The sequence below is a fragment of the Rhinoderma darwinii genome, chromosome 10 (genome assembly GCF_050947455.1).
Source record: "Rhinoderma darwinii isolate aRhiDar2 chromosome 10, aRhiDar2.hap1, whole genome shotgun sequence".
Lineage (NCBI taxonomy): Eukaryota > Metazoa > Chordata > Amphibia > Anura > Rhinodermatidae > Rhinoderma > Rhinoderma darwinii.
In genome coordinates, this window is record NC_134696.1 from 89,288,645 (window position 1) to 89,314,267 (window position 25,623).

The 25,623-nt window shown below is 44.2% G+C and overlaps 1 protein-coding gene across 2 annotated transcripts in view; it reads right to left on the reverse strand.

Annotated features, from left to right (window-relative positions):
- PRR12 (proline rich 12) overlaps positions 1-25,623 on the reverse strand; it is an 88,118-nt gene that overhangs the window by 3,640 nt on the left and 58,855 nt on the right. For both annotated transcript variants that reach the window (XM_075840221.1, XM_075840222.1), the window contains 8 exons: positions 25,010-25,326; positions 22,338-22,454; positions 19,782-19,915; positions 17,009-18,738; positions 14,098-14,223; positions 4,078-4,175; positions 1,640-1,768; positions 473-568 (listed from right to left, as the gene is read on the reverse strand). In XM_075840221.1, the coding sequence (XP_075696336.1) occupies positions 473-568; positions 1,640-1,768; positions 4,078-4,175; positions 14,098-14,223; positions 17,009-18,738; positions 19,782-19,915; positions 22,338-22,454; positions 25,010-25,326 (2,747 nt within the window). The remainder of the gene's footprint in view (positions 1-472; positions 569-1,639; positions 1,769-4,077; positions 4,176-14,097; positions 14,224-17,008; positions 18,739-19,781; positions 19,916-22,337; positions 22,455-25,009; positions 25,327-25,623) is intronic.

Genomic DNA, 25,623 nt, shown 5'->3' on the forward strand with positions numbered 1-25,623 from the left:
ATCTGTAATTTCAATGTAAAAAAAGTGAAACGTTTTTCACATTTTTAAGGTACAGGAAACGGGCCTTTTTTTGTCGGCCTACTTTAATGGGTATGTGCCACTGTGATCGAGCACTAAAAACCAAAACATCGAGGTGCAACTACTAAATGTCCCCCCATAAGGAGCACTATGTGAAAATATTTACCTCACCTGTGGCCAAGACGCCCTAGTCAGTCACAAGAACATTGTACAGATTCTAGATTGTTCCTGATTCTAGACATTTGCGGGCCGCTAGGGACTGGAAGACGTTTAAATCGGAGCACCCACTTGCTCATCCCCGTTCAGGAATCTTGTAGGTGCCCTCATTTAAAAGGTTCTGTCTTAAGGTCAGATGCCTTTTAAAAAAAGATGCGGCCCGATTATATGAACAAGCACCTTCCTTTCTTACATCTTCATAAATCTGTCGTTACCGTCACCTATCTAGCCCGCTTACCTCTTGCTTGCAACGTAGGAAGGTGTGATACTTGTAGTGATGCAAGGAATGGTACAGGGAGTAATAAAGTGACTTCTCAGCATCCACCTTAAATTCCTACGGAAAAAATACCCACAAGAGTTTACTTTACATGAGATGCGATATCCTCAGCAGATCGTGTAATCATGGCCGACAACTTGTGCTACCGTTCAGAAACCAATTTTTATCTTCTGTATATATTATTGAAATGCGTATGAACATCGGACACCCCAGCCGAAGCTTTAACCGCTTGGGTGTCATTCAGACAGGATGCAACTAAAGGGCCTTTAAATGACCTTGAGCTCCACATCTGCGGTAGATCTAACCCCCCCCCCCCACCCCAAGAAGAATAGGAGCAAGCAGCCTTTAGGGCTTATTCACACGAACGTTGAATACGTCTGTGTGACGGCCGTTAAAACAACAGCCGTCACGCGGGCGCATGCATTTCAATGGGGCCATTCACACGGCCGTTGTTTCAACGAAGGGTCCGTTGAAAAATAGAACATGTCCTATTTTCTTCCGTTCTCACGGATTCCTCCATTGACTTAAGTTTTTTGGGGATCTGTGAAAACGGGTCCCGCACGGGTGAAACTCGGACGTGAAAAACTGCAGTTTTTCACGTCCTTGTTTCCCCACTTTCGTGTGAATAAGCCCTTAGTGTGTAAGGGCAACCGGAGTTATGCGCACACACACCTACAGACGTGTCCACCCCTACTTTTTCTTGAATTGAGTTAAGTTATACAATTTGTCATGAAACCAATTCAATCTCGCGCCACTCAGTCAAAACAGCGTTTACCTTTCTTTTTTTTTTTTAACATGGGAGTCTATAGGTGACGGATGCCTACCATCGCCCATAGGATCCCATGTTAAAAAAAAACGATACGTTCAACATATACTTTTTTGACTGGATGGCAGAGACTTTTTTATTTAAGATGGGAGTCTATGGGCGACAGGTGGCATCTGGGAATATTTTTGTGTTTCTTTTGAGGTTTGTTTAGAGAGATAGTATCTGCACCCAAAGCTTTTACCAGTAAATGATCAGGATATTTGGTCCTAATGTTAGACACACAATCAGAACACGGTCCAATAACTAGGACTTGTCTTTAGTCTTTTTGCTCTTTTGTTTTTAGCATAAAGATATTTTTTTACCTGTGGTTTGGCTACATTCTTTTTTAATTTATTGAGTGTTTTTCGGTTGTAGGGCTCTCCTCCTGGTTTCATCCGGACGGTAGATTCTCCAGAATCAATATTCAGTTGTGGGAACGTGTGAAGCGCCTCCTACAGTACATTACAAACGTAAGGTGCCAAAAAAAACCAAAAAAAAAACACATTTATTAAAAAGTAGAAGGAAACATTTCACCTATGGCTGAACACACAAAAGTCCAGGTAGCCCTCAATAATGTGACAAAACAAAAACAATCCCGGCTTTGTTCCTCTATGACGTCTTTTCAAAAGTATTAGTAACTTTTCGCTTATAACAATGAGAAAATTGATATGGTCTCTAACCAACTACTCTTTCCTTTTTCTCAACACCATTCCATTTTAGCTTCAAAATCCTGTGCTGCTTAATGTAAAACTGTATATTTTTCTCTCTCTATATCTATTTTTTTTTATATACTATTCTGCTTACCTTCTCACAGCCAGTTTTCATTGATAAAATTCTGCCTGCCTGCAGCTACCACTAGAGGGAGCTAACTGTATATAAAAGGTATTATTGAGTTCAATTGCAGTGCTATATGTCTGCAATAAGCTCCCCCTAGTGGTGGCTGCAGAATAATTTAATTTATCTGTGAAATAAATCAGTATAATTTTGTTTAACCCCTTTACGACGATGGATATATCCGTCCTGTGCAGGAGTTAGTTCTCGCAAAAGGACGGATATATCCGTCCTCTGATCGCGTGGGTACTGCCAGTGTACACACGCGATCAGTGGCAGGAGCACCGCTGTTCTACACAGCTTGGCTCCTGCCGCAACTGCTGGAATCGAAGCGTGCTCTAGTTTAACCCGTTAGATGCCACGGTCAATAGCAACAGCGACATCTAATGTGTTTGACAGAGGGAGCTCCCTCTGTCACCCCATCGGCGCCTCCGCAAAGAAATCGTGGGGCGCCGTCGGGTTTCTATGGCAGCCGGGGTCCTAACAAAGGCCCTCAGGTCTGCCTTCTGCAAATGCTTATAGATTGCCTGTCAGTTTTACAGTGACAGGCAATAATGCTTTGGTACAGCATTGGTATAGCATTATATATGCGATCAGCAGATCGCATAGTAAAGTCCGCTGGTGGGACTAAAAAAAACAAAACTGTAAGGCTATGTTCACACGGAGTATTTTGCCGAGTTTTTTGACGCAAAAAGCTTTTTTTTTTTTTACTAAAATGCCTCCCATTGATTTCAATGGGAGGCGTCGGCATCTTTTTCCCGCGAGCAGTAAAACTGCCTCGCGGGAAAAAGAAGCGACATGCCCTATCTTCGGGCGTTTACGCCTCTGACCTCCCATTGACTTCAATGGGAGGCAGAGAAAGCGTATTTTGTGGTGTTTTATGCCCGCGGCGCTCAATGGCCGCGGGCGAAAAACGGTGCGAAAATCGGCGTGCAGGGAGAGGAAAATCTGCCTCAAACTTCCAAACGGAATTTTGAGGCAGATATTCCTGCTGCAAAATACTCTGTGTGAACATAGCCTTAAGCAGTTAAATAACGTTTGTGAAAAAAAAAGTGGTTTTATTTAGTAAAAGTGTCAAAACAAATAACACACATATATGGTATCCCTGCGATCGTAACAGCTTGAACAATTAAAATGAACACATTAAACCGCCGGATGAACGGCGTCCAAAACAAACGCCAAAAACCACTGCAAAATTCTCTCTTTTCTCCCATTCCCCCCATAAAAAAAATGTAAATAAAAGTTAATCTATAAGTCTGATGTACCCCAAAATAGTACTAATGAAAACTACACCTTGGCCCGCAGAAATCAAGCCCACATACGGCCACATTGAGGGAAATACAAAAAAAATGACGGCTCTTGGAATGCGGCGATGCGAAAACAAGTAATTATTTTCTTAAAGGGTTTTTATTGTGCAAACGTAGGAAAACATATAAAACCTTTACATATTTGGTATCCCCGTAATCGTGCCGACCCATAGAATAAAGTGAACATGTTATTTACGCTGCATAGTAAACGGCGTAAATTTATAACGTGAAAATTAATGCTGGAATAGCGGCTTATTTTCAATTCTCTCCTAAAATAAAGTTAATAAAAGTTAATCGATATATTATAAGCATCTAAAAATGGTAAAATTACAAAATACAACTCGTCCCGCAAAAAATAAGCCCTTATATGGCTATGTCGACAGAATAAAAAAAAAAAGTTACGACTCATGGAATGCGACCGTGAAAAAACAAAAAATAATCCTTGGTCATTAACGTATAAAATGGCCCGGTCATTAAGGGGTTAAAGCTGATCATTCGCTTTAAAAGGGAAACAGACAAATATAATGCCAGTACGTGTCGCCTTCTCCCAAACCAAGTCACTTCTAGAGAGTACAGCCCCACTGTCTGCGACCGCCGCACAGAAGACGCGTGGGACAACTTACCTGAACGGATGAGCTCAGAGAGATTTTCTTCAGAACTTTCTTCTTATGTTCATTTACAATTCCGTCAATTTTTCTCATGGGTGGAAGGTAAAGTTCATCTGGAAAGAGGAAGAACATAAACAGTAAATCGCTGTGAGATCGTGACCTTGGGACGGCGCACATCATATGGGACAATCAATTACCAGTCACATTGTGTCACCCACTGGGCAGCAGAGACCTTTATTGCTCAACACCGATCACCAGATCTTGATAAATAACTCTGTACTATAGCAAATCCCATTTCTGCCGAAGGCCGGGATCACACACACTGATTTTGGCTCAGTTTTTGAGCCAAAAAAAGAAGTAAATCCAAAAAGGAAAGAAAAAGGTACAAAGAAAAGACTAGAGGCCCTTTTACACAGCCCAATGATTGAGCGCTCGTTTCCGATTATTGCCCTGTGTACACATGGCAAAGATCAGCCGATCAACGAGAAAACCAGCTGATCACATCCATACGCCAAAGTCGGGTAGGGGAAGGATGGAATGGGCTCACGGAGTGAACCCGCTCCATACGAGCTGTAACGAGTTCAGAGTAACGAGCGGGATCGCACTCGAGCCCTGCCGAAGCCCGTCAGAATCACGATATACTGCAATACATTAGTATTGCAATATATCGTGCAAGCGATCTAACGATCGCTGGTTGAAGTCCCCTAGGAGGACTAATAAAAAAAATGTAAAAATGAGTAAAATAAAAGGTTTATTTTATGTAAAAAAAAAATTTAAAAAAATTAAATGTTCAAAAAAACCCCCCTTTTCCCCCTAGAGCATAGTAAAAAAAATAAACAAACATAATTGGTATCGCCGCGTCCGTAAAAGTCTGAACTATTACAATATATCATTATTTAACGCGCACGGTGAACGCCGTAAAAAAAAAAAAAAAAAAAAAGCTAAACACCAGAATCTCTATTTTTTCGTCACCTCATCTCCTACGAAAAATGAAATGAAGAGTGATCAAAACCTCACATGTACCACAAAAAGGTATCATTAAAAACTACCGCTAATCCCGCAAAAAATAAGCCCTCATACCGCTTAATCGACGGAAAAATAAAAAAGTTATGTCTCTCGGAATTTGGCGACACAAAATACATTTTCTTTTTTACACTTAATTTTTTTTCTTGTAAAAGTAGTAAAATATAGAAAAAACAATATATATTTGGTATCGCCGTAATCGTATTGACCCGGAGAATAAAGTTAACCTGTGGTTTTAATTGCACAGTGAATTCCGTAAAAACGACACGCAAAAAAACAATGGCTGTTTTTTTCATTTTCTACCCCACAAATAATTTTCCCGTTTCCTAGTACATTATATGGCACAATAAATGGTGCTACGAAAAATGACAACTCGTCCCGCAAAGATCAAGCCCTCATAGGACTATATAGACGGAAAAATTAAAAAAAAAGTTATGGCTTTTGGAAGGTGGGGAGGAAAAAATGAAAATGAAAATCTGAAAAAGGGCTGCGGCGTGAAGGGGTTAATGTAGCACAAAATATCATTGTTGTCAACACACATCCTTGTGTAAACAGGGAGACCTGCTGCCAACATAATGCAAATGCATGGGGACGAGCGCTCGTACTAATGATCACTCATCCCCGTATTAAACGATCATTGCTCAGTTTAAAGGGAGCAACGAGCGCTGATCGACGACCTGTATTGCCGATCGGCGCTAATTTTAAAAAAAGTAAACAGACGATATCTAGCCCCTTCAGGACCAGCCCCATTTTTTTCAAATCTGACGTGTCACTTTATGTGGTAATAACTTTGGAATGCTTTCACCTATCCAAGCGATTCGGAGATTGTTTTCTCGTGACACATTGTACTTTATGTAAGTGGAAAAATCTGGTCGATAAATTCATTGCTTATTTGTGAAAAACACCAAAACTTAGAGAAAATTTGAAGAAATTATGATTTTTCTCATTTTAAATGTATCTGCTTGAAAAATAGATAGTAACTATTTTGTGTGGTATTACTATTTAACATTTCCCATAGGTCTACTTTATGTTTACATCATATTTTGAACGTCCTTTTAATTTTTCTAGGCGGTTATAAGGCCCTCAAAGGATTCAAAACAGCATTCAGAAAGTGTTTTAACCCTTTGGGCGTTTCACAGGAATTGAAGCAAAGTAGAGGTGAAATTTACAAATTAAATTTATTTTGCCAAAATTTGTTTGTAATACATTTTTTTCTGTAACAAAGAAGATTTTACCCGAGAAACACAACTCACTATTTTTTGCCCAGATTCTGCAGTTTTTAGAAATATCCCACAAGTGGCCCTAGTGTCCAAATGGACTGAAACACCAGCAAAGTAGCACCTAGTGGATTTTGGGGCCTCCCTTTTATTAGAATATATTTTAGGCACCATGTCAGGTTTGAAGAGGTCTTGTGGGGCCAAAACAATGGAAGCCCCCCAAAAGTGACCCCATTTTTGAAACTACACCCCTCAGGGAATTTATCTAGGGGTTAGCATTTTGACCCCACAGGTTTTTGCTAAATGTATTTGAATTAGGCCTCATTTACACGAGCGTGTGCGTTTTGCGCAGGCAAAAAAACGCAGCGTTTTGCGTGCGCAAAAGGCACTTGACAGCTCCGTGTGTCATCAGTGTATGATGCGCGGCTGCGTGATTTTCGCGCAGCCGCCATCATAGAGATGAGGCTAGTCGACGTCAGTCACTGTCCAGGGTGCTGAAAGAGTTAACTGATCGGCAGTAACTCTTTCAGCACCCTCGACAGTGAATTAAGATCACCATATCGAGTAACCTGTTTAAAAAAAAAGAGGTTCGTACTTACCGAGAACTTCCCGGCCGTTGCCTTGGTGACGCGTCCTTGGTGACGCGCCTCTCTTGACATCTGGCCCCACCTCCCTGGATGACGCGGCAGTCCATGTGACCGCTGCAGCCTGTGCTTGGCTTATGATTGGCTGCAGCTGTCACTTGGACTGAATTGTCATCCCGGGAGGTCAGACTGGAGGAAGAAGCCGGGAGTTATCGGTAAGTCAGAACTTTTTTTTACACGTTCACGTATATTGGGATCGGAAGTCACTGTCTAGGGTGCTGAAACAGTTTAACTCTTTCAGCACCCTGGACAGTGACTGTCTCCTGCCGGGTTCGGCCAAAACGAGTTCGGCCGAACCCGGTGAAGTTCGGTTCGGTCATCTCTAAGACACTCCGTTCGGATGTTTGTAAACAGAAAAGCACGTGGTGCTTTTCTGTTTACATTCAGTTTGACAGCTCTTGCGCGAATCACGCAGTTCGCACGGAAGTGCTTCCGTGCGACCTTCGTGGTTTTCACGCACCCATTGACTTCAATGGGTGCGTGATGCGCGAAAAACACAGATTTTTAGAACATGTCGTGAGTTTTTTTCAGCGCACTCACGCTGAGCAAAACTCACGGACTGTCTGCATGCCCCCATAGACTTGTATAGGTCCGTGCGACCCGCGTGAAAAGCACGCGAGTCTCACGGACGTATATCACGTTCGTGTAAATGAGGCCTTAGTCTGTGAAAATAAAAATCTCCTTTTTTCCTGGCTAAACGTAGAATTTTCGAATTTTTACAAGGAGTAAAAGAGAAAAAGCAAACCAACATTTGTAAAGCAATTTCTCCAGATTACAGCAATACCCCATATGTGGTAATAAACGGTTGTTTGGACCCACAGCAGGGCTCAGGAGGGAAGGAGCGCCATTTGGATTTTGGAGCGCAGATTTTACTGGAATGGTTTTCGGTGCTATGTCGCATTTGCAACGCACTGGAGGGACTTAAAACAGTGGAAACTCCCCAAAAGTGACCCCATTTTGGAAACTACACCCCTCATGGAATTTTTCTAGGGGTAGAGTTATCATTTTTACCCCATAGATTTTTTTGCTGAATTTATTGGAATTAGTGAAGATGACAATCCACTTTTTTTCTGAAAAAACTGAATATTCAAATTTTTATAAGGAATAAAGGAGAAAAAGCACCCCAACATTTGTAAAGCAATTTCTCCTGATTATGGCAATACCCCATATGTGGTAATAAACTGCTGTTTGTACCCACGGCGGGGCTCAGAACGGAAGAAGCGCCATTTGGATTTTGCAGCGCAGATTTTGCTGAATTGGTTTCTGGGAGCCATGTCGCATTTGCAGAGCCCCAGAAGTACCAGTACAGTAGAAATTCCACAGGTGAGACTATATCCCCTCAAAGAATTAAATTTGAGGTGTAGTGAGCATTTTAATTCCTCAGGTGTTTTATAGATTTTATTAGAATTGGGCTGTGAAAATAACATGTAGCTTTAGCTGATAATTTTTCATTTACACAAGGAATACAGGAGAAAAGACACCCCAAAATGTGTTACACAATTTCTCCTGAGTAGGGAAATACCTCTTATGTGGTTGTAAACTGCTATTTGGACACATGGCAAGTGTCCAAAGGGAAAAAGCGCAATTTAGTTTTTGGAGTGGAGATTTTACAGAATTTTTTTTTGCCACCATTTCCAGTACAGTGAAAACCCCCAAGAAGTGAGCCCAGTTAGGAAACTACACCCCTCCAGGAATTCATCGAGAAGTGTAGTGAGCATTTTGACCCCACAGGTTTTGCAGAAATTAGTGCACAGTGGATGTTGCAGATTGAAAATTGCCATTTTCCACAGATATGCTATTTCAGTGCCCAATGTGTTGTGCTCAGATTGTGCCACTTTTAGACACACACCCCATAAATTGTTAAGCGGGTTCTCCAGAGTAGAGTAATACCCCATATGTGGTCATAAACGGCTGTTTGGGGACACTGCCAGGACTAGAAGGAGCGCCATTTGGCTTTTGGAGAGCAGATTTTGCTTGGTAGTAGTTTTGTTTGGTGTTTTACTGGTATTTCAGCTTATAATGTGGGAGCACATGTAATCTGGGCAGAGTACATCAGGGTATATGTAATCTGTGCGGAGTACATCGGGGTATATGTAAACTGTGCGGAGTACATCAGGGTATATGTAATCTGTGCGGAGTATATCGGGGTATATGTAAACTGTGCGGAGTACATCAGGGTATATGTAAGATGGGCGGAGTACATCAGGGTATATGTTATCTGTGAGGAGTACATCAGGGTATATGTAATATATGAGGAGTACATCAGGGTATATGTAAGCTGGGCGGAGTAAATCAGTGTATATGTAAGCTGTGACGAGTACATCAGGGTATATGTAAGCTGGGCGGAGTACATCAGGGTATATGTAAGCTGGGCGGAGTACATCAGGGTATATGTAAGCTGGGCGGAGTACATCAGGGTATATGTAAGCTGGGCGGAGTACATCAGGGTATATGTAAGCTGGGCGGAGTACATCAGGGTATATGTAAGCTGGGCGGAGTACATCAGGGTATATGTAAGCTGGGCGGAGTACATCAGGGTATATGTAAGCTGGGCGGAGTACATCAGGGTATATGTAAGCTGGGCGGAGTACATCAGGGTATATGTAAGCTGGGCGGAGTACATCAGGGTATATGTAAGCTGGGCGGAGTACATCAGGGTATATGTTATCTGTGCAGAGTACATCAGGGTATATGTAAGCTGGGCGGAGTACATCAGGGTATATGTAAGCTGGGCGGAGTACATCAGGGTATATGTAAGCTGTGACGAGTACATCAGGGTATATGTTATCTGTGCAGAGTACATCAGGGTATATGTAAGCTGGGCGGAGTACATCAGGGTATATGTAAGCTGGGCGGAGTACATCAGGGTATATGTAAGCTGTGCAGAGTACATCAGGGTATATGTAAGCTGGGCGGAGTACATCAGTGTATATGTAAGCTGGGCGGAGTACATCAGGGTATATGTAAGCTGGGCGGAGTACATCAGGGTATATGTAAGCTGGGCGGAGTACATCAGGGTATATGTAAGCTGGGCGGAGTACATCAGGGTATATGTAAGCTGGGCGGAGTACATCAGGGTATATGTAAGCTGGGCGGAGTACATCAGGGTATATGTTATCTGTGCAGAGTACATCAGGGTATATGTAAGCTGGGCGGAGTACATCAGGGTATATGTAAGCTGGGCGGAGTACATCAGGGTATATGTAAGCTGTGACGAGTACATCAGGGTATATTGAAGCTGGGCGGAGTACATCAGGGTATATGTAAGCTGGGCGGAGTACATCAGGGTATATGTTATCTGTGCGGAGTACATCAGGGTATATGTAAGCTGTGAGGAGTACATCAGGGTATATGTAATATATGAGGAGTACATCAGGGTATATGTAAGCTGTGAGGAGTACATCAGGGTATATGTAATATATGAGGAGTACATCAGGGTATATGTAAGCTGTGACGAGTACATCAGGGTATATGTAAGCTGGGCGGAGTACATCAGGGTATATGTAAGCTGGGCGGAGTACATCAGGGTATATGTTATCTGTGCGGAGTACATCAGGGTATATGTAAGCTGTGCAGAGTACATCAGGGTATATGTAAGCTGGGCGGAGTACATCAGTGTATATGTAAGCTGGGCGGAGTACATCAGGGTATATGTAAGCTGGGCGGAGTACATCAGGGTATATGTAAGCTGGGTGGAGTACATCAGGGTATATGTTATCTGTGCGGAGTACATCAGGGTATATGTAAGCTGGGCGGAGTACATCAGGGTATATGTAAACTGGGCGGAGTACATCAGGGTATATGTAAGCTGGGCGGAGTACATCAGGGTATATGTAAGCTGGGCGGAGTACATCAGGGTATATGTAAGCTGGGCGGAGTACATCAGGGTATATGTAAGCTGGGCGGAGTACATCAGGGTATATGTAAGCTGGGCGGAGTACATCAGGGTATATGTAAGCTGGGCGGAGTACATCAGGGTATATGTAAGCTGGGCGGAGTACATCAGGGTATATGTAAGCTGGTCGGAGTACATCAGGGTATATGTAAGCTGGGCAGAGTACATCAGGGTATATGTAAGCTGGGCGGAGTACATCAGGGTATATGTAAGCTGGGCGGAGTACATCAGGGTATATGTAAGCTGGGCGGAGTACATCAGGGTATATGTAAGCTATGTGGAGTACATCAGGGTATATGTAAGCTATGTGGAGTACATCAGGGTATATGTAAGCTAGGCGGAGTACATCAGGGTATGGGTATGTTCACACGCACTAATTACGGACGTAATTCGGGCGTTTTTGCCCCGAATTACGTCCGAAAATAGCGCCTCATTAGCGTTGACAAACATCTGCCCATTGAAAGCAATGGGCAGACGTTTGTCTGTTCACACGAGGCGTAATTTACGCGCCGCTGTCAAATGACGGCGCGTAAATAGACGCCCGCGTAGAAGAAGTGACCTGTCACTTCTTTGGCCGTAATTGGAGCCGTTACTCATTGACTCCAATGAATAGCAGCGCCAATTACGTCCGTAATTGACGCGGCGTTCAAGCGCCTGCACATGCCGTTACGGCTGAAATGACGGGGATGTTTTCAGGCTGAAACATCCCCGTAATTTCAGCCGTTACGGACGCCCTCGTGTGAACATACCCTATATGTAAGCTATGTGGAGTACATCAGGGTATATGTAAGCTGGGCGGAGTACATCAGGGTATATGTAAGCTGGGCGGAGTACATCAGGGTATATGTAAGCTGTGCGGAGTACATCAGGGTATATGTAAACTGGGCGGAGTACATCAGGGTATATGTAAGCGGGGTGGAGAACATCAGGTCATAATAGGATGATGTAATAATGGGGTAAATGAATAATAAAATGATCCATGGATAGTCACGTCGCTTTGAACCAATCCTTCATGCACAGGCCGGATTTTTGGGTGCAGGAGTCGCACTTCTAAAGGGTGTCAGTGGTATTGTACAAAATATCCGCACTCCAGCATTGCCTAATCTTTGACTTCTTCACTAGTCCCATATGTAGCACAGACCCCAAAATATCATAGTTTCTGCTGCATTTACAGGGTCTACCAATGGGGGCTGCAAATGATGACGTGGGGTTTTAGGTGAAGAACTGCACATATAAATTAGTCTGGACCGTGGTTTTGCATTATTGCGTTCCCAGAGCCATAACTTTTTATTTTTCCATTGACGAGCTGTGGAAGGGGCTGATTCTCATGGGACGAGCTGTAGTTTTTATTAGTATCATTTGGGGTACATGCGATTTTTTTGATCAGTTTTTATTCAATATTATTTGTGAGGTGAGGAGACCAAAACAGAAATTCTCACTGTTTTTTTTTAAATTTTTAACGCCGTTCCCTGTGCAGTATAAACAACATGTTTGCTTTATTCTGCGATTTGATACGATTATGGCAATACCAAATTTATAGCGTTTTTATATGTTTTACTACTTTTACACAACACCTTTTTCTAAGTAAAATAATGTTTTAGTGTCACCATGCGCTAAAAAGGAGGTACGGTAATGCCCATTTGTGGGAAGGGGTTAAGGCCGGGTTCCCACGTAGCATAAATGCTGTGGAATCTCCGCAACGGAATATTATGCAGCAAATCTGCAGTGAATTACAGTAGCAGCAAAGTGAGATTTGAACAAACCTCATCCACACTGCGGCAAAAATCAGCTGCGAAGATGTTAATAAATCGACCGGTGGTGCGTTTTTTTAATCCGCAGCATGCCAACTTATCGTTCTGTCTCAGCCCGGCAGTTTAGCTGAACGGACGGCTCGGCTGAGAGCGGGTCCTGCGTGTGTCTAACACCCAGGATACAGCTAATATCACATCCTTTTTTCTATTTATTTTTTTTACTGGAAAAATGATCAACATTACAACAGAAAATGTATCACCAACATAAAGAGAAGTTATGAAACGAGATGTTTTATTAGCTGGATCCGGTGTGTCCTGTTTATTGTTATTATGAGCAGACAAATAACTAAAAATGTGAAGGAAAAAAAAACTTTTGGGTTATTTTTCATATATCTAGATTATATAGAAACTTGCAGCTCTGTAACAATTAGTCGTCTTCTCTCTCCGTCACCCTGGATCGCTGTGAGGGGAGAGTGAAGAGGGCTATAGACACACGACAGAGGAAAAAAAGGGCCGTCAAAATCAGATCAACTGTCTGACCGTTTTTAACGGCCGTTTGTCATCCATTTTTTGTAGCCATTTAAAAAAAACAAAAAAAATAGCTGATTTTCATTCGTCAGGGTCTTTTTTTGGCCCAACACCCTGTAAAACAGTGCCCATGTAGATAGTGCCACAGTGCCCACATAGATAGTGCCACAGTGCTCATATAGATAGTGCGACACACAGTGCCCATGTAGATAGTGCCCATATAGTGCCACAATGCCCATGTAGATAACGCCACATCCCCACGTGTAGATACCACCGCATCCCCCCTGTAGATAGCGCCACACACCCCTCCTGTAGATAACGCCACACACCCCTCCTGTAGATAGCGCCACACACCCCTCCTGTAGATAGCGCCACTGGGGCTTCCACTAGGAGCAGAATTTCCGGCCTGAGCGTGGCCAAAGCTACGGTCGGGGATTCTTGCATTACAAAATCCCTAAAGTCACTGTCCATATGTGGAGAGCGACGTCAAGGGCTTTCCCATGACCGGAATCCCCGGCTAGAGCACTTGCGATGCTTTGGCCGGGGACTCGATTAATGTATGCAGCGCTACTCCCCAAGGTCCGTTCCACACTGCCAACGTTTATATACGTGACAACTGCACGGTGCATCAGCAGTTGGAACGTATATAGCCGTATGGCTGACGCGAAGGGGATAAATAACAATTCTAAGGAATCTTTTCAAAGAACTCTGCATTGTGCTGTTCCTCTGTTATTCCTCCTGGAAATGTATGAATAAATTCACCAGTGCCCCTGATTGGACAATCCATATATACAAGGCAAATGGTAACGCCCAGTTGACAATTTATTCATACAGAGGAACAGCACAATGCAGAATTTTTAGAAAAGATGCTTCAGAATTGTTATTTCATGTGGAATGCAAGGATTTACTAACACAGGCACGTCAGGAGAGGCGACGGATCCTATTATTGGCTCAACAATTGTAATTGGTCTACTCACCACTAGTGTCTTCCAATGCTTGAATCATATCTGGGTCTAATGCTGTGCTGACCAACATTTCTATGTAGCTTCGGTACATCTCCTTCATGGCTCTGGTGTTCAATACTCGGCCAACAGGGACACGCTCTGCAAAATACATTTACAAAGGTTAATACAACCTATTATATTCTTAAGAGGCTAAATCATTTCATGTGCCCTTTTGACTTTTTAAGATATGTATATTTTATCAAGAGTTGGCAAGAGCTTGATGAGACAATCATCATTAGGTGTAAGGCTGGAATCACACGAGCATGTTCGGTCTGTAAAGGATGGAACGTATTTCGGCCGGAAGTCCCGGACCGAACACACTGCAGGGAGCCGGGCTCCTAGCATCATAGTTCTGTACGATGCTAGGACTCCCTGCCTCGCTGCAGGACAACTGTCCCGTACTGTAATCATGTTTTCAGTACGGGACAGTAGTTCCACGGAGAGGCAGGGACTCCTAGCGTCGTACATAACTATGATGCTAGGAGCCAGGCTCCCTGCACTGTGTTCGGTCCGGGACTTGCGTCCGAAATACGTTCTGTCCTTTACGGCCCGAACATGCTCGTGTGAATCCAGCCTCAAAAACATAATTTCTATCTATGGGCGTGCACTACCTTGTAGCTTCCTGCAGGTGGCGTCATGTGTCCATGGACAGAACTGTACAGATTATTCTACTCCATATATGCTCCAATATATACTATATCTCAAAATTCCTTTCAGTCCAAAAGTTTAGTTGGTTGATAAGAAGTACCGGACTGAAACATCAGCTGCTGAAGTTTAGGGAAGTTTTCCGTTAAATGTAAATCAAGAATAAAGGGGCTGTCTCCGCAAAAGACATCTCCTTTCAGAATAGAGCGGTCGCGGGTCTGGCTCCTATGGCCGCTGAAGGGTAAATCTAATATTACACGACGGCCATTCAGATGAATGGCTGCCAGATAATACATGGACAGCTCGAGTCTGCTAAAAAAAGAGCTACTCTCCGTTCTGGCTCATAAAGGGGCATCCCGAGCATAAGGCGGGATTCACACGACAGGGTTTCCCGGCCGGTTGCCGGCCGTTCATAAATCGGCCGGCACCCGGCTGCATTAGGAATAATAGACCCCTAATGGGGCTATTCACAGGACCGATTTTTTGACGGCCAGGAAAACCGGCCGTCAAAAAATGGGACATGCCCTATTTTCGGCCGGGTGCCCGGTCCCCATTGAAGTCTATGGGGCCGGGTAATACACGGCCATCACCGGAATGTGTCCCGAGTGATGGCCGGGTCTACCGTCGCTCGCGCACTCTTTCTCCTGCTCCTCACAGTGCAGAGTGCATGTGAGGAGGAAGAGGGTCTTTTTTTTGCTCCCTGTAGGAGTCGGAATCGGGGATTCCGCTACAGGAGAAGTGCGTGACTACACTGTCCATATATGGACACAGCGATGTCACTCACTTCTGCAGCTCTATGGCCGGGGATTCCGCTACAGGAGAAGTGAGTGACTACACTGTCCATATATGGACACAGTGATGTCACTCACTTCTGAAGCGGAACCTGTGGCAGGGAATCCCTCTCCAGGAGAAGTCAGTGACTACACTGTCCATATATGGACATTGAAGTCAGTGACTTCTCCTGGAAGGGGGGGGGGGGGATGGGTGCAACCTGCAGGGGGCAGGGTGGCATCGCCTGCAGGGGACTTGGTGGCATCGCCTGCAGGGTGGCATCGCCGGCAGGGTGGCATCGCCGGCAGGGTGGCATCGCCGGCAGGGTGGCATCACCTGCAGGGTGGCATCACCTGCAGGGGGCTGTGTGGCAGCACCTGCAGGGGGCTGGGTGGCATCACCTGCAGGGTGGCATCACCTGCAGGGTGGCATCGCCGGCAGGGTGGCATCACCTGCAGGGGGCTGTGTGGCATCACCTGCAGGGGGCTGTGTGGCAGCACCTGCAGGGGGCTGGGTGGCAGCACCTGCAGGGGACTTGGTGGCATCGCCGGCAGGGTGGCATCGCCGGCAGGGTGGCATCGCCGGCAGGGTGGCATCGCCGGCAGGGTGGCATCGCCGGCAGGGTGGCATCGCCGGCAGGGGGCTGTGTGGCAGCACCTGCAGGGGGCTGGGTGGCATCACCTACCAGGGGGCTGGGTGGCATCACCTACCAGGGGGCTGGGTGGCATCACCTACCAGGGGGCTGGGTGGCATCACCTACCAGGGGGCTGGGTGGCATCACCTACCAGGGGGCTGGGTGGCATCACCTACCAGGGGGCTGGGTGGCATCACCTACCAGGGGGCTGGGTGGCATTACCTACCAGGGGAGCTGTGGCATTATCTACAAAGGGCTGTGTGTGGCAACAAATTTAAATGAAATTCATCCGATTTTAAAACGGACAGGGAAAAAAACGGATGCAAAACGGGTCCAAATCGGCCGGTAAAAACGGCAACTCGGCCAGGAACGGATGCAAACCGGCCGGGAAAATCGGCCGATTTTCCCGGCCGACACTCGGACCCGGTCGTGTGAATGAGGCCTAATACATACTGATGGAAAATATACGCTTGTGTGAACGCTGCTCAAATCGGAAATATGTGCTGCATATCCTGGCATAAAATTAATAAATTAATAAAAGACATTTAGCAAACACCACCTCTGGTTTAAATGACATTTCCCGGCCTATTGATGTGACTATCTACTTGATTTTCCCCATAAAACAGGCCCAGGTCTAGTCCCTGCGGTCCCCTTTATTTTGGTGCGTTGAATCAGAGGTTCTATAGTTGATAAAGTCAATGTATATGGGGAATGTGACCGCTGCACTTCCTGCCAGGCGCTGCTTTTCTTACTGGTGGAGTGACAGGTGTGTAGTCATGTTCCCCCTAGATCTCACCTAATATGGGACGTGAATCCCCCCAACCATCATCTCACCTTCTTCACTCTGCTGGTCGGGGGAAGAGTCAGAATCGGAGGATGATGCCACCTCTTTCAGCCATTTTTTCCTCTTCTTTGGTGGCGGTTCAGCCTTCACTTTTGCGTGCTTCTGTTTCGGTTTCGATGTAACTTTCGGAGGTGCTGGTTCTACTTTCTCCACTTTTTCCGCCCGTATGTGTTTTTCAATCTTCTCAGCTCTGACCGGTTTCTCAACTTTGTCGTTCTTTGTCACTTTTTCAGGCTTTGGTGATTTTTCGATTTTTTCTAACTTGGGCATTTTTTCCGGCCTTTCGGACTTGTCCATTTTTGAATGCCTGTCTGACCTGGAAGTTTTAGAAGATCTCTCAGCCAGAACGGGTTTTTCAGGCCTCTCGAGCCTGCTGGTCTTTTCTGCTCTGTGTGACCTTGGTGATCGATCGGTTCTTTCCGTCTTGTTCTGTTTGTCCGGACGTTCCCCCCTCCCGCTTCTTTCTGAGCGTTCAGTCTTTGCCGGTTTGTCCATCTTTGGAGTTTTTTCAGCTTTTTCGGTCCTCACTCCTTTTTCTTGTGATGAAGCTCCCTCAGACCGGTTTGGTACTTCACGTTTTGCGGTTTGTTCGATTGGTTCTGACTTTGCGTGTCTCTTCGACGTTTCGTTGTGCTCCACCCTAGTGGTCGTTTGAGGTTTTTCAGTATTTTTCACCACTTCATCTTTCTCCGATGCCTCCAAAGTCTCATCTTTCACTGACTTTTCCGTTGGCAGAGGCGGCTTTCCGGTACATTCAGTCTTTTGTGGTTTTCGGGCTGTCTCCACTTTTGCCTCGGGCTTTAGTTCGGTCTTCTCAGGCTTGACCACGGTTCCATTTTTCTCGACTTTTACCGTCGTGTCCACCTTCTCTGGTCTTACTGGAGTTGTAGGCTTTACCACGGGTTCTACTTTGTCCTGCTTCGCTGTGGCAGAGCTCTTTTCTGGTTTTAAAATACGTTCAGATTTTTCATGTCGTCCAGCAGAGGAAACCTTTTCGGTCTTTGCAACACGTTCCGGCTTCTCTTGCCTACCGGCTGTGGGAACCTTCTCAGTCTTCGTACCAGCTTCTAACTTTTCTTTCTTTCCAGCAGATGAAATCCTTTCAGGCTTTGGAGTCAGTTCTTGTTTTTCAGGTCTGGCCACGTGTGGGCTTTTTTCAGCTTTTACTTCTGTGTCAGATTGTTCCAATTTTGCCACTGGTTCAGTTTTCTCAGGCGTTAATGCCGTTTCAGTGGTTTCCGGTTTAGCCGCAGGCTCAGTCTTCTCTACCATGACCTCCGCCTCTTCTTTATCCGGCTTCACCGTAAGTTCGATTTTATCCGTCTTCTCCGCTGCCTCACAAATGTCACTACTCTCAGCCAGAACGTCCTGGCCATTCTGGACCACGGGCTCTGTCTTTTCCACGGGATCCACCATTTCTACGTTTTCCATTTCTGCGGTAGCTCCTTCCGTTATTACATTGGTTGCAAGGTTTTGCTGTTCCTGGTCTTCACCTACATTTGCTTTTTCATCATTCTGAATAATTTCATATTTTTCAATGTTCTCCTCCTCTTCAATATCGTCAGGCTTCTCCAATCCCTCTGTCTTCTCTCCTGCCTCAGTTTTTTCAGGTCTTTGAACGGGCTCCATTTTGACCAAGCGATCTGTTTTGTCACATTTTTCTGGCTTGATCACGGCCACCGGACTTTTAGCTCCAGGTGCTTTTGTTTGACTTTGCCTCCTATAAAATATGCATAAAGTTAATAGCATTAGACACATACATGCAGCAAGTTCTACAATACCAGGTTTGGCCACCAGGTGTTACAACACCTGTATATCTCTATTACCACAAAAGATAATGTAAGTCTGTTGTGTTTTCGGGAGCAAATTTATTTCCAGGTGAGGGATACTAGTCCATCAGACCACAAAATGGAAATTGGGGCTTCCTTCGCATGCAATCAATATACAATGGAGCCAAAAATTGTGCCTAATATTTTTCAAGGATTATTCTCAAAAACAAAAATTGTTCAGGTACTATTGGAAATGGGAAAATGTTCCTGGCTCTCAGCATGGGGAGTTACAAACTGGACAACCCATTTACTCCAAAAACTATTATTAGAACCACCATGCAAAATATTGGAAAACTATTACAAAAGATAAAATCAGGTTATACCTTCCCGGTCCTGCAGAAGGCAGAGCGGTCAGGTAATCCATTATTTAAAAGGGAGAATATGACGTGCGCAGTTCTGCTGCCAAAATGCTGAAACATGTGACCTTACGGTCGGGTATGGAAGTCTTGTAGAGAGGACGCCCACCAAGGTCACCAGCAGAGCGGTCTCTAATCTCCACCCTTCGGTGTAACTCGATGAATCATGTCATGTGTGTTCTACAACTCAGCACTTGTGCTTCACCATTCAGCTATTAAGTCTATCTTTACTGTATGAGAGCCGGGTCTTCAGCTCTCTGTATGTAAGTCTATGGCAACACGCCATGAGTAAGGACAAGCGATTTGTCCGAAACGCGTAGGCCTGCAATCTGATGCATCCACCCCTATGTATATGGACTTTTTAATATATTTGGAATAAAGTCGGAATATTACTTCCTTTTAAACCCAGCGCTGGATCAAGTTTCTCTTTTTCTGCTCAAGTCTATAGGCATCTGATTCTTATACACTTCACTTTCAAGACTTACGCCAATTACATTGAAGCATACATCTGCTCCTAGAAGGTGCTAAGATACCTATATAAGCCAAGAGATGAAACCAGGAAATGTCACACACATTACCTCATGGTTTGGAGGGGACGGTGCCAAGGCTTTCTAGAACAGACTCTCACATAGTCCTTTTTGTTGATATTCTCAAGAAACTTGACATACAATCGCTGGTAACGGTTTTTGGCATCTCCAAAGTATCCCAAATACTATACGTAAAAAAAAAAAGGAAAGCAACATCATCATTTAAAGAGGCTCTGTCACCAGATTTTGCAACCCCTATCTGCTATTGCAGCAGATCGGCGCTGCAATGTAGATTACAGTATCGTTTTTATTTTTAAAAAACGAGCATTTTTGGCCAAGTTATGGCCATTTTTGTATTTATGCAAATGAGGTTTGCAAAAGTCCAAGTGGGCGTGTTTAAAGTAAAAGTCCAAGTGGGCGTGTATTATGTGCGTACATCGGGGCGTTTTTACTACTTTTACTAGCTGGGCGTTCTGACGAGAAGTATCATCCACTTCTCTTCAGAACGCCCAGCTTCTGGCAGTGCACAGACGCACAGCGTGTTCTCGAGAGATCACTCTGTGACGTCACTCACAGGTCCTGCATCGTGTCGGACGAGCGAGGACACATCGGCACCAGAGGCTTCAGTTGATTCTGCAGCAGCATCGGCGTTTGCAGGTAAATCGATGTAGCTACTTACCTGCAAACGCTGATGCTGCTGCAGAATCAACTGTAGCCTCTGGTGCCGACACGATGCAGGACCTGGGGCAGGAAGTGAGTGACGACACAGCGTGATCTCTCGAGAACACGCTGTGTCTGCACTGCCAGAAGCTGGGCGTTGTGAAGAGAAGTGGATGATACTCGCCCGATGTACGCATATAATACACGCCCACTTGGACTTTTACTTTAAACACACCCACTTGGACTTTTGCAAGCCTCATTTGCATAAATACAAAAATGGTCATAACTTGGCCAAAAATGCTCGTTTTTTAAAAATAAAAACGTTACTGTAATCTACATTGCAGCGCCGATCTGCTGCAATAGCAGATAGGGGTTGCAAAATCTGGTGACAGAGCCTCTTTAAGTCGTCATAAAAAAAAAAAGAAATATCATTCTAGATCTTCAATCTATGTTGATTTGGCCCAGGGGGTATAAGCCATATCTCAATGTATGCTATAGATGTCCAGCACAGTGTGAGATCAAAACGTTGGGGTTATTTTATTTAGCTTTAAGGGGTACTTGAAAAATTGAGAATCACTGTACTGGATTCCTATTGCATTGTTAATAAAGGAAACACAGCACTAATGGGGAATTTTTCAAAAACATCACTGCTATTGCCCATGACTGTTTTTGGTATTGCACTTCACTCTAAAGTGAATGAGAGAGTGATTGAGTTTCTTGAAAAAAATCCCCATTTATCAGTGACAATACTATCAATATATTGCAATAGTTGTGGTCGCTAGTAGTCATCCTGTTCAGCACGGAGCACCTGTCAATGATACAGACCGTGCCCAGTCATTGCATAAGGTGGGGCAACTGGACAGGGAGATGGGTCAGACGAAAAAAAAAATTGCATCATGTTTTAAAGGACAGGTGTCGCGAAAAAAAATAATTTTATATATAAATTTGCTTTAAGTGTGTTATTAAAATAAATTTTATTTATTTGTGTGTTTGTGTTTTACTTTTTCTAACTTTTTCTTCCCTATGGGGGCTGCCATTTTTTTTTCCATCTCTGTATGTGTCGATTAACGACACATACAGAGATGGAATACGGCACATACAGCCCCATAGAGAACGCGAACGGGAGCCGTTCCATTCACTATAGTGTACGCCGTCGCATGCGCCGCTCCCACACAGTCCAAAAGGAAGGTCTTTGGCTGAGCGACATCCGGCGCCATTTTCATGTGGACCGGAAGATGCGGCCGGACAGTAAGATGACTACTTCCGGTCGCGGCTTCCGGACATGTGTTCAGAAGAAAGGACCAAGTGCGGAGGGAGCAGAGGCAGCGGCGGCGGCAGCAGGAGCAGGTAAGTTATGTTTGTGTTTTACTGTGTGATTACCACTGTATCTAATCCTCCTACACTGTGCAATCGCTCAAAAAATGGCGGCACACAGTGTAGGAGGTTTGATCATTCAACCCCCTCCTTTCTCCTGGCACTAGCCAGGATAAAGGAGGGGGATTAATTGAGCACACTAGACCGAGTGTGTCTTCTCCAATTTTGCAGCATAAAAGCAATGTGGTTGCTTTATCACGTTGCAATGCTGCAATTTTGGGAATTGCTCCCTCTAGTGACCAGCACATGGAAATGTTATAAATTAGAATCTAATTTATAATATTTCCTGACTTGTGAAAAAAAATTAGAACAATGTGTAATCATTTATATACTAACTGTTTAACTAAAAAAAAACAAAAAAACTTTCTAGCGACACATTCCCTTTAAGGGTCTAGTCACACGTAGAAGTCATTTACAGGCGTTTGCCGCATTTTTTGTAAAATCCTGGCACCGCGCAGCAGACGTGCTACAGTTGTTTCACTTTGCCTGCTTATATGAACACTGCATGACGGTCTTCTTTAATGCCGGCTTTCTTAGGATTGGTATATAATCAAAGATCACAAAGTAACTTACGTTGCTGGTGGCACAGAACTGGCGTTGACCATCTTTGATTTCGGGAGTGAATTTTTGCAATAAAGCTTTTTGTACCCGCCAGATTGGAGGCGGCTCCCGTCCAGTCTGCAAAGCAAGCTGGAGATAGAAAAAAAAAAAAAAACATAACTATCAAAATACAGTTTAAGAATGAAGATGGATTCTTTATATACTTTGAAGAATGTAACAAGAAATCAGCGAGTAAACAAGCAAAAGATCATTTTCTGGTTTGAAGCCGGATGAATTCCTGAACGAGCATCTTCTGTATTAGGCTACGAGGTGGACAAGCTTTTGAATGTGATCTCGATATTGCAGCAATTCTGACCTCAAATACCACAAAAAAAAAAAAGTATATTAGACCAGGCTCAATGCTTAGTACTGTTATATAAAGTCGCGAGTGCCTCTATGGAAATGAGAAATTAGTGTTTAGCTCCCAAACACCACAATCTTATTAACGCTGGGTCCTGTTGCGGAGAACTCAGGGTTTCTCCTTTCATGTTTTCAGCATCTACACAAATTAATTAAAAAGTCTGCCCTACACCCTCTATAAGTAAAGACTCCCTCATGTGGGTCCTGCCATATCTAGCCGAGGCACTTACACTTATCAGGCAGTTGTTTTCTTTTGTCTCAGACTTTTTGCAAAGTCTGAGGTGATTTGTAAGAGACTTTATAAAAGAAAGTGTTCTTTGTTTGGTGAAAACTGCATTTGAGTGGAGCTGCTCAAGGAGCGGTCATAGGAAGACACCAAAGCTCCACCTACAGCCGATCCAGGATCTTGGCGTTGCAACAATCAGAAGCAACTCGCGCCATCACTGGCAGAGGGGTGAGGTGGGTAGTGGGGTAAGTAGTTAGGTCCGGCTTAGGCTGATGAAGGACCAAGCAAACCTTCCATTAAGCTCGTCAATATGATAAAGACCTCTTGTTTCTTAATTCGGATAAGGTCCCTTAAAAACGGATTTGCCGTGATAGTGATGATATATATATATATATCATCACATATAGCACACAAAAAAATGGCGACAGCACTCTGCGAACACCATCGTCACCTAAGCTACCAAATATAAATAAATATGCATTACTGCTAAATCTACTTACAATAGGGAGGTTCTTAGTGCACATTTTAATCAAATTGTGACACCACCTGCCACGACAAGGCGTCCTATATGTGTGTGCATATATATACACACACACACACACACACACACACACACACTAGTCAGTCGTTCTTCATGAATTAGAATATCATTAAAAAGTTAATTTATTTCATGTTATATGGATTCATTACACACAGAGTGATCTATTTGCAGCATTTTTTTTCTTGTAATGTTGATGATTATGGGAACAGTTACTGAAAACCCAAAATTTAATGTCTCAGAAAATTAGAATATTAAATAAGCCCAATTTAAAAAATTATTTTTAATACCGAAATGTTGTCCTACTGAAAAGTATGTACAGTGTATGCCCTCAATACTGCATCAATACGGCGTGGCATGGGGGCGATCAGCCTGTGGCACTGAGGTGTTATCAATCCGGCGTGGCATGGGGGCGATCAGCCTGTGGCACTGAGGTGATATCAATGCGGCGTGGCATGGAGGTGATCAGCCTGAGGCACTGCTGAGGTGTTATCAATGCGGCGTGGCATGGAGGCGATCAGCCTGTGGCACTGCTGAGGTGTTATCAATGCGGCGTGGCATGGAGGTGATCAGCCTGAGGCACTGCTGAGGTGTTATCAATGCGGCGTGGCATGGAGGTGATCAGCCTGTGGCACTGCTGAGGTGTTATGGAAGTCCAGGTTGCTTTGATATCGGCCTTCAGCTCGTCTGCATTGTTGGGTCTGGTGTCTCTCATCTTCCTCTTGACAATACCCTATAGATTCTCTATGGGGTTTAAGTCAGGCGAGTTTGCTGGCCAATCAAGCGCAGTGATACTGTGGTTATTACACCAGGTATTGGTACTTTTGGCAGTGTGGGCAGGTGCCAAGTCCTGCTGGAAAATGAAATCCGCATCTCCATAAAGCTTGTCAGCAGAGGGAAGCATGAAGTGCTGGGAAATGTCCTGCTAGACGCTGCGCTGACTCTGGACTGGATATAACACAGTGGACCAACACCAGCAGATGACACGGCCCCCCAAACCATCACTGACTGCGGAAACTTCACACTGGACCACAAGACACTTGGACTGACTCCTCTCCACTCTCCCTCCAGACTCCGGGACTGAGATTTCACAATGAAATGCAAAATATTAAAATTTTCTGAGAGACTAAGTTTTGGGTTTTCATTAACTGTTCCCATAATCATCAACATTAAAAGAAAAAAAATGCTGGAAATAGATCTCTCTGTGTAATGAATGTATATAATATAGGAGTTTCACTTTTTGCATTAAATTACGGAGAAAAATTAACGTTTTGATGATATTCTAATTCATTGAGAAGGACTAGTATACATACACATGATATTTTTTGGAGTGCTGCTTCGTCAATTTTTTGTACTTTGATCTTGGGGAGAGGTCACTCCTCTGGAAGACTCTGCACCCGTCGCAGGGTTTGCTTCACAGTGCTGCTCCAACTATTTACATTGATATATATATATATATATATATATATAACAAATTCATACACACAACTAAAAGCTTGTTTTAATGTACATTAAGTCTACCTTTAGTGCCTGGATGTCCTCCACGCGAATAACAAACTCATCTCGCTCCCGGAAGATACCCTCTCCACTACTTTCACCATCTTCATCATCCGTTTCTCCACAGATCGCCGCTGTCTCCTGCTTTTTGGCCAGGTGTAGAGGTCTGGAATCTTCTTGTTCTTCCTGCTCAGGAGACGACTGCGCAGGAGGTTCTTCAGGAGGTGGAGGAGCTGGAGCTTCTTGAGGAGATGGCGGTGACACTGCAACTGGGAGTTCAGGCTGTGATGAAGGTTCAGAAGGTACAGGGCTTGCCACCTTCTCTTCTACCATGGCAGGGGCTTAAAGAGAAAAAAAAAAAAATAAAAAATGATAACTCTGAGGTCACATGATAATAACGGATTCTAAAATACTATAGGGTAACGTAGTATTATATGGTGGCCATTAAGATCAATGGCCGTCCATTTAATAAATGGGCAGCTGTGTCCATTAGAACGGCTCTCGGTTCAGGCTGGGGGGGGGGGGGTTCTCGTGTGGAGAACACCCTCTTAGATGTCCATATGGCCTATTAGGGCTTCATGAGACAAAGCCTTTAAGAAGATAGTAAAAAAAAATACATATGGAAATTATGTTGGAGA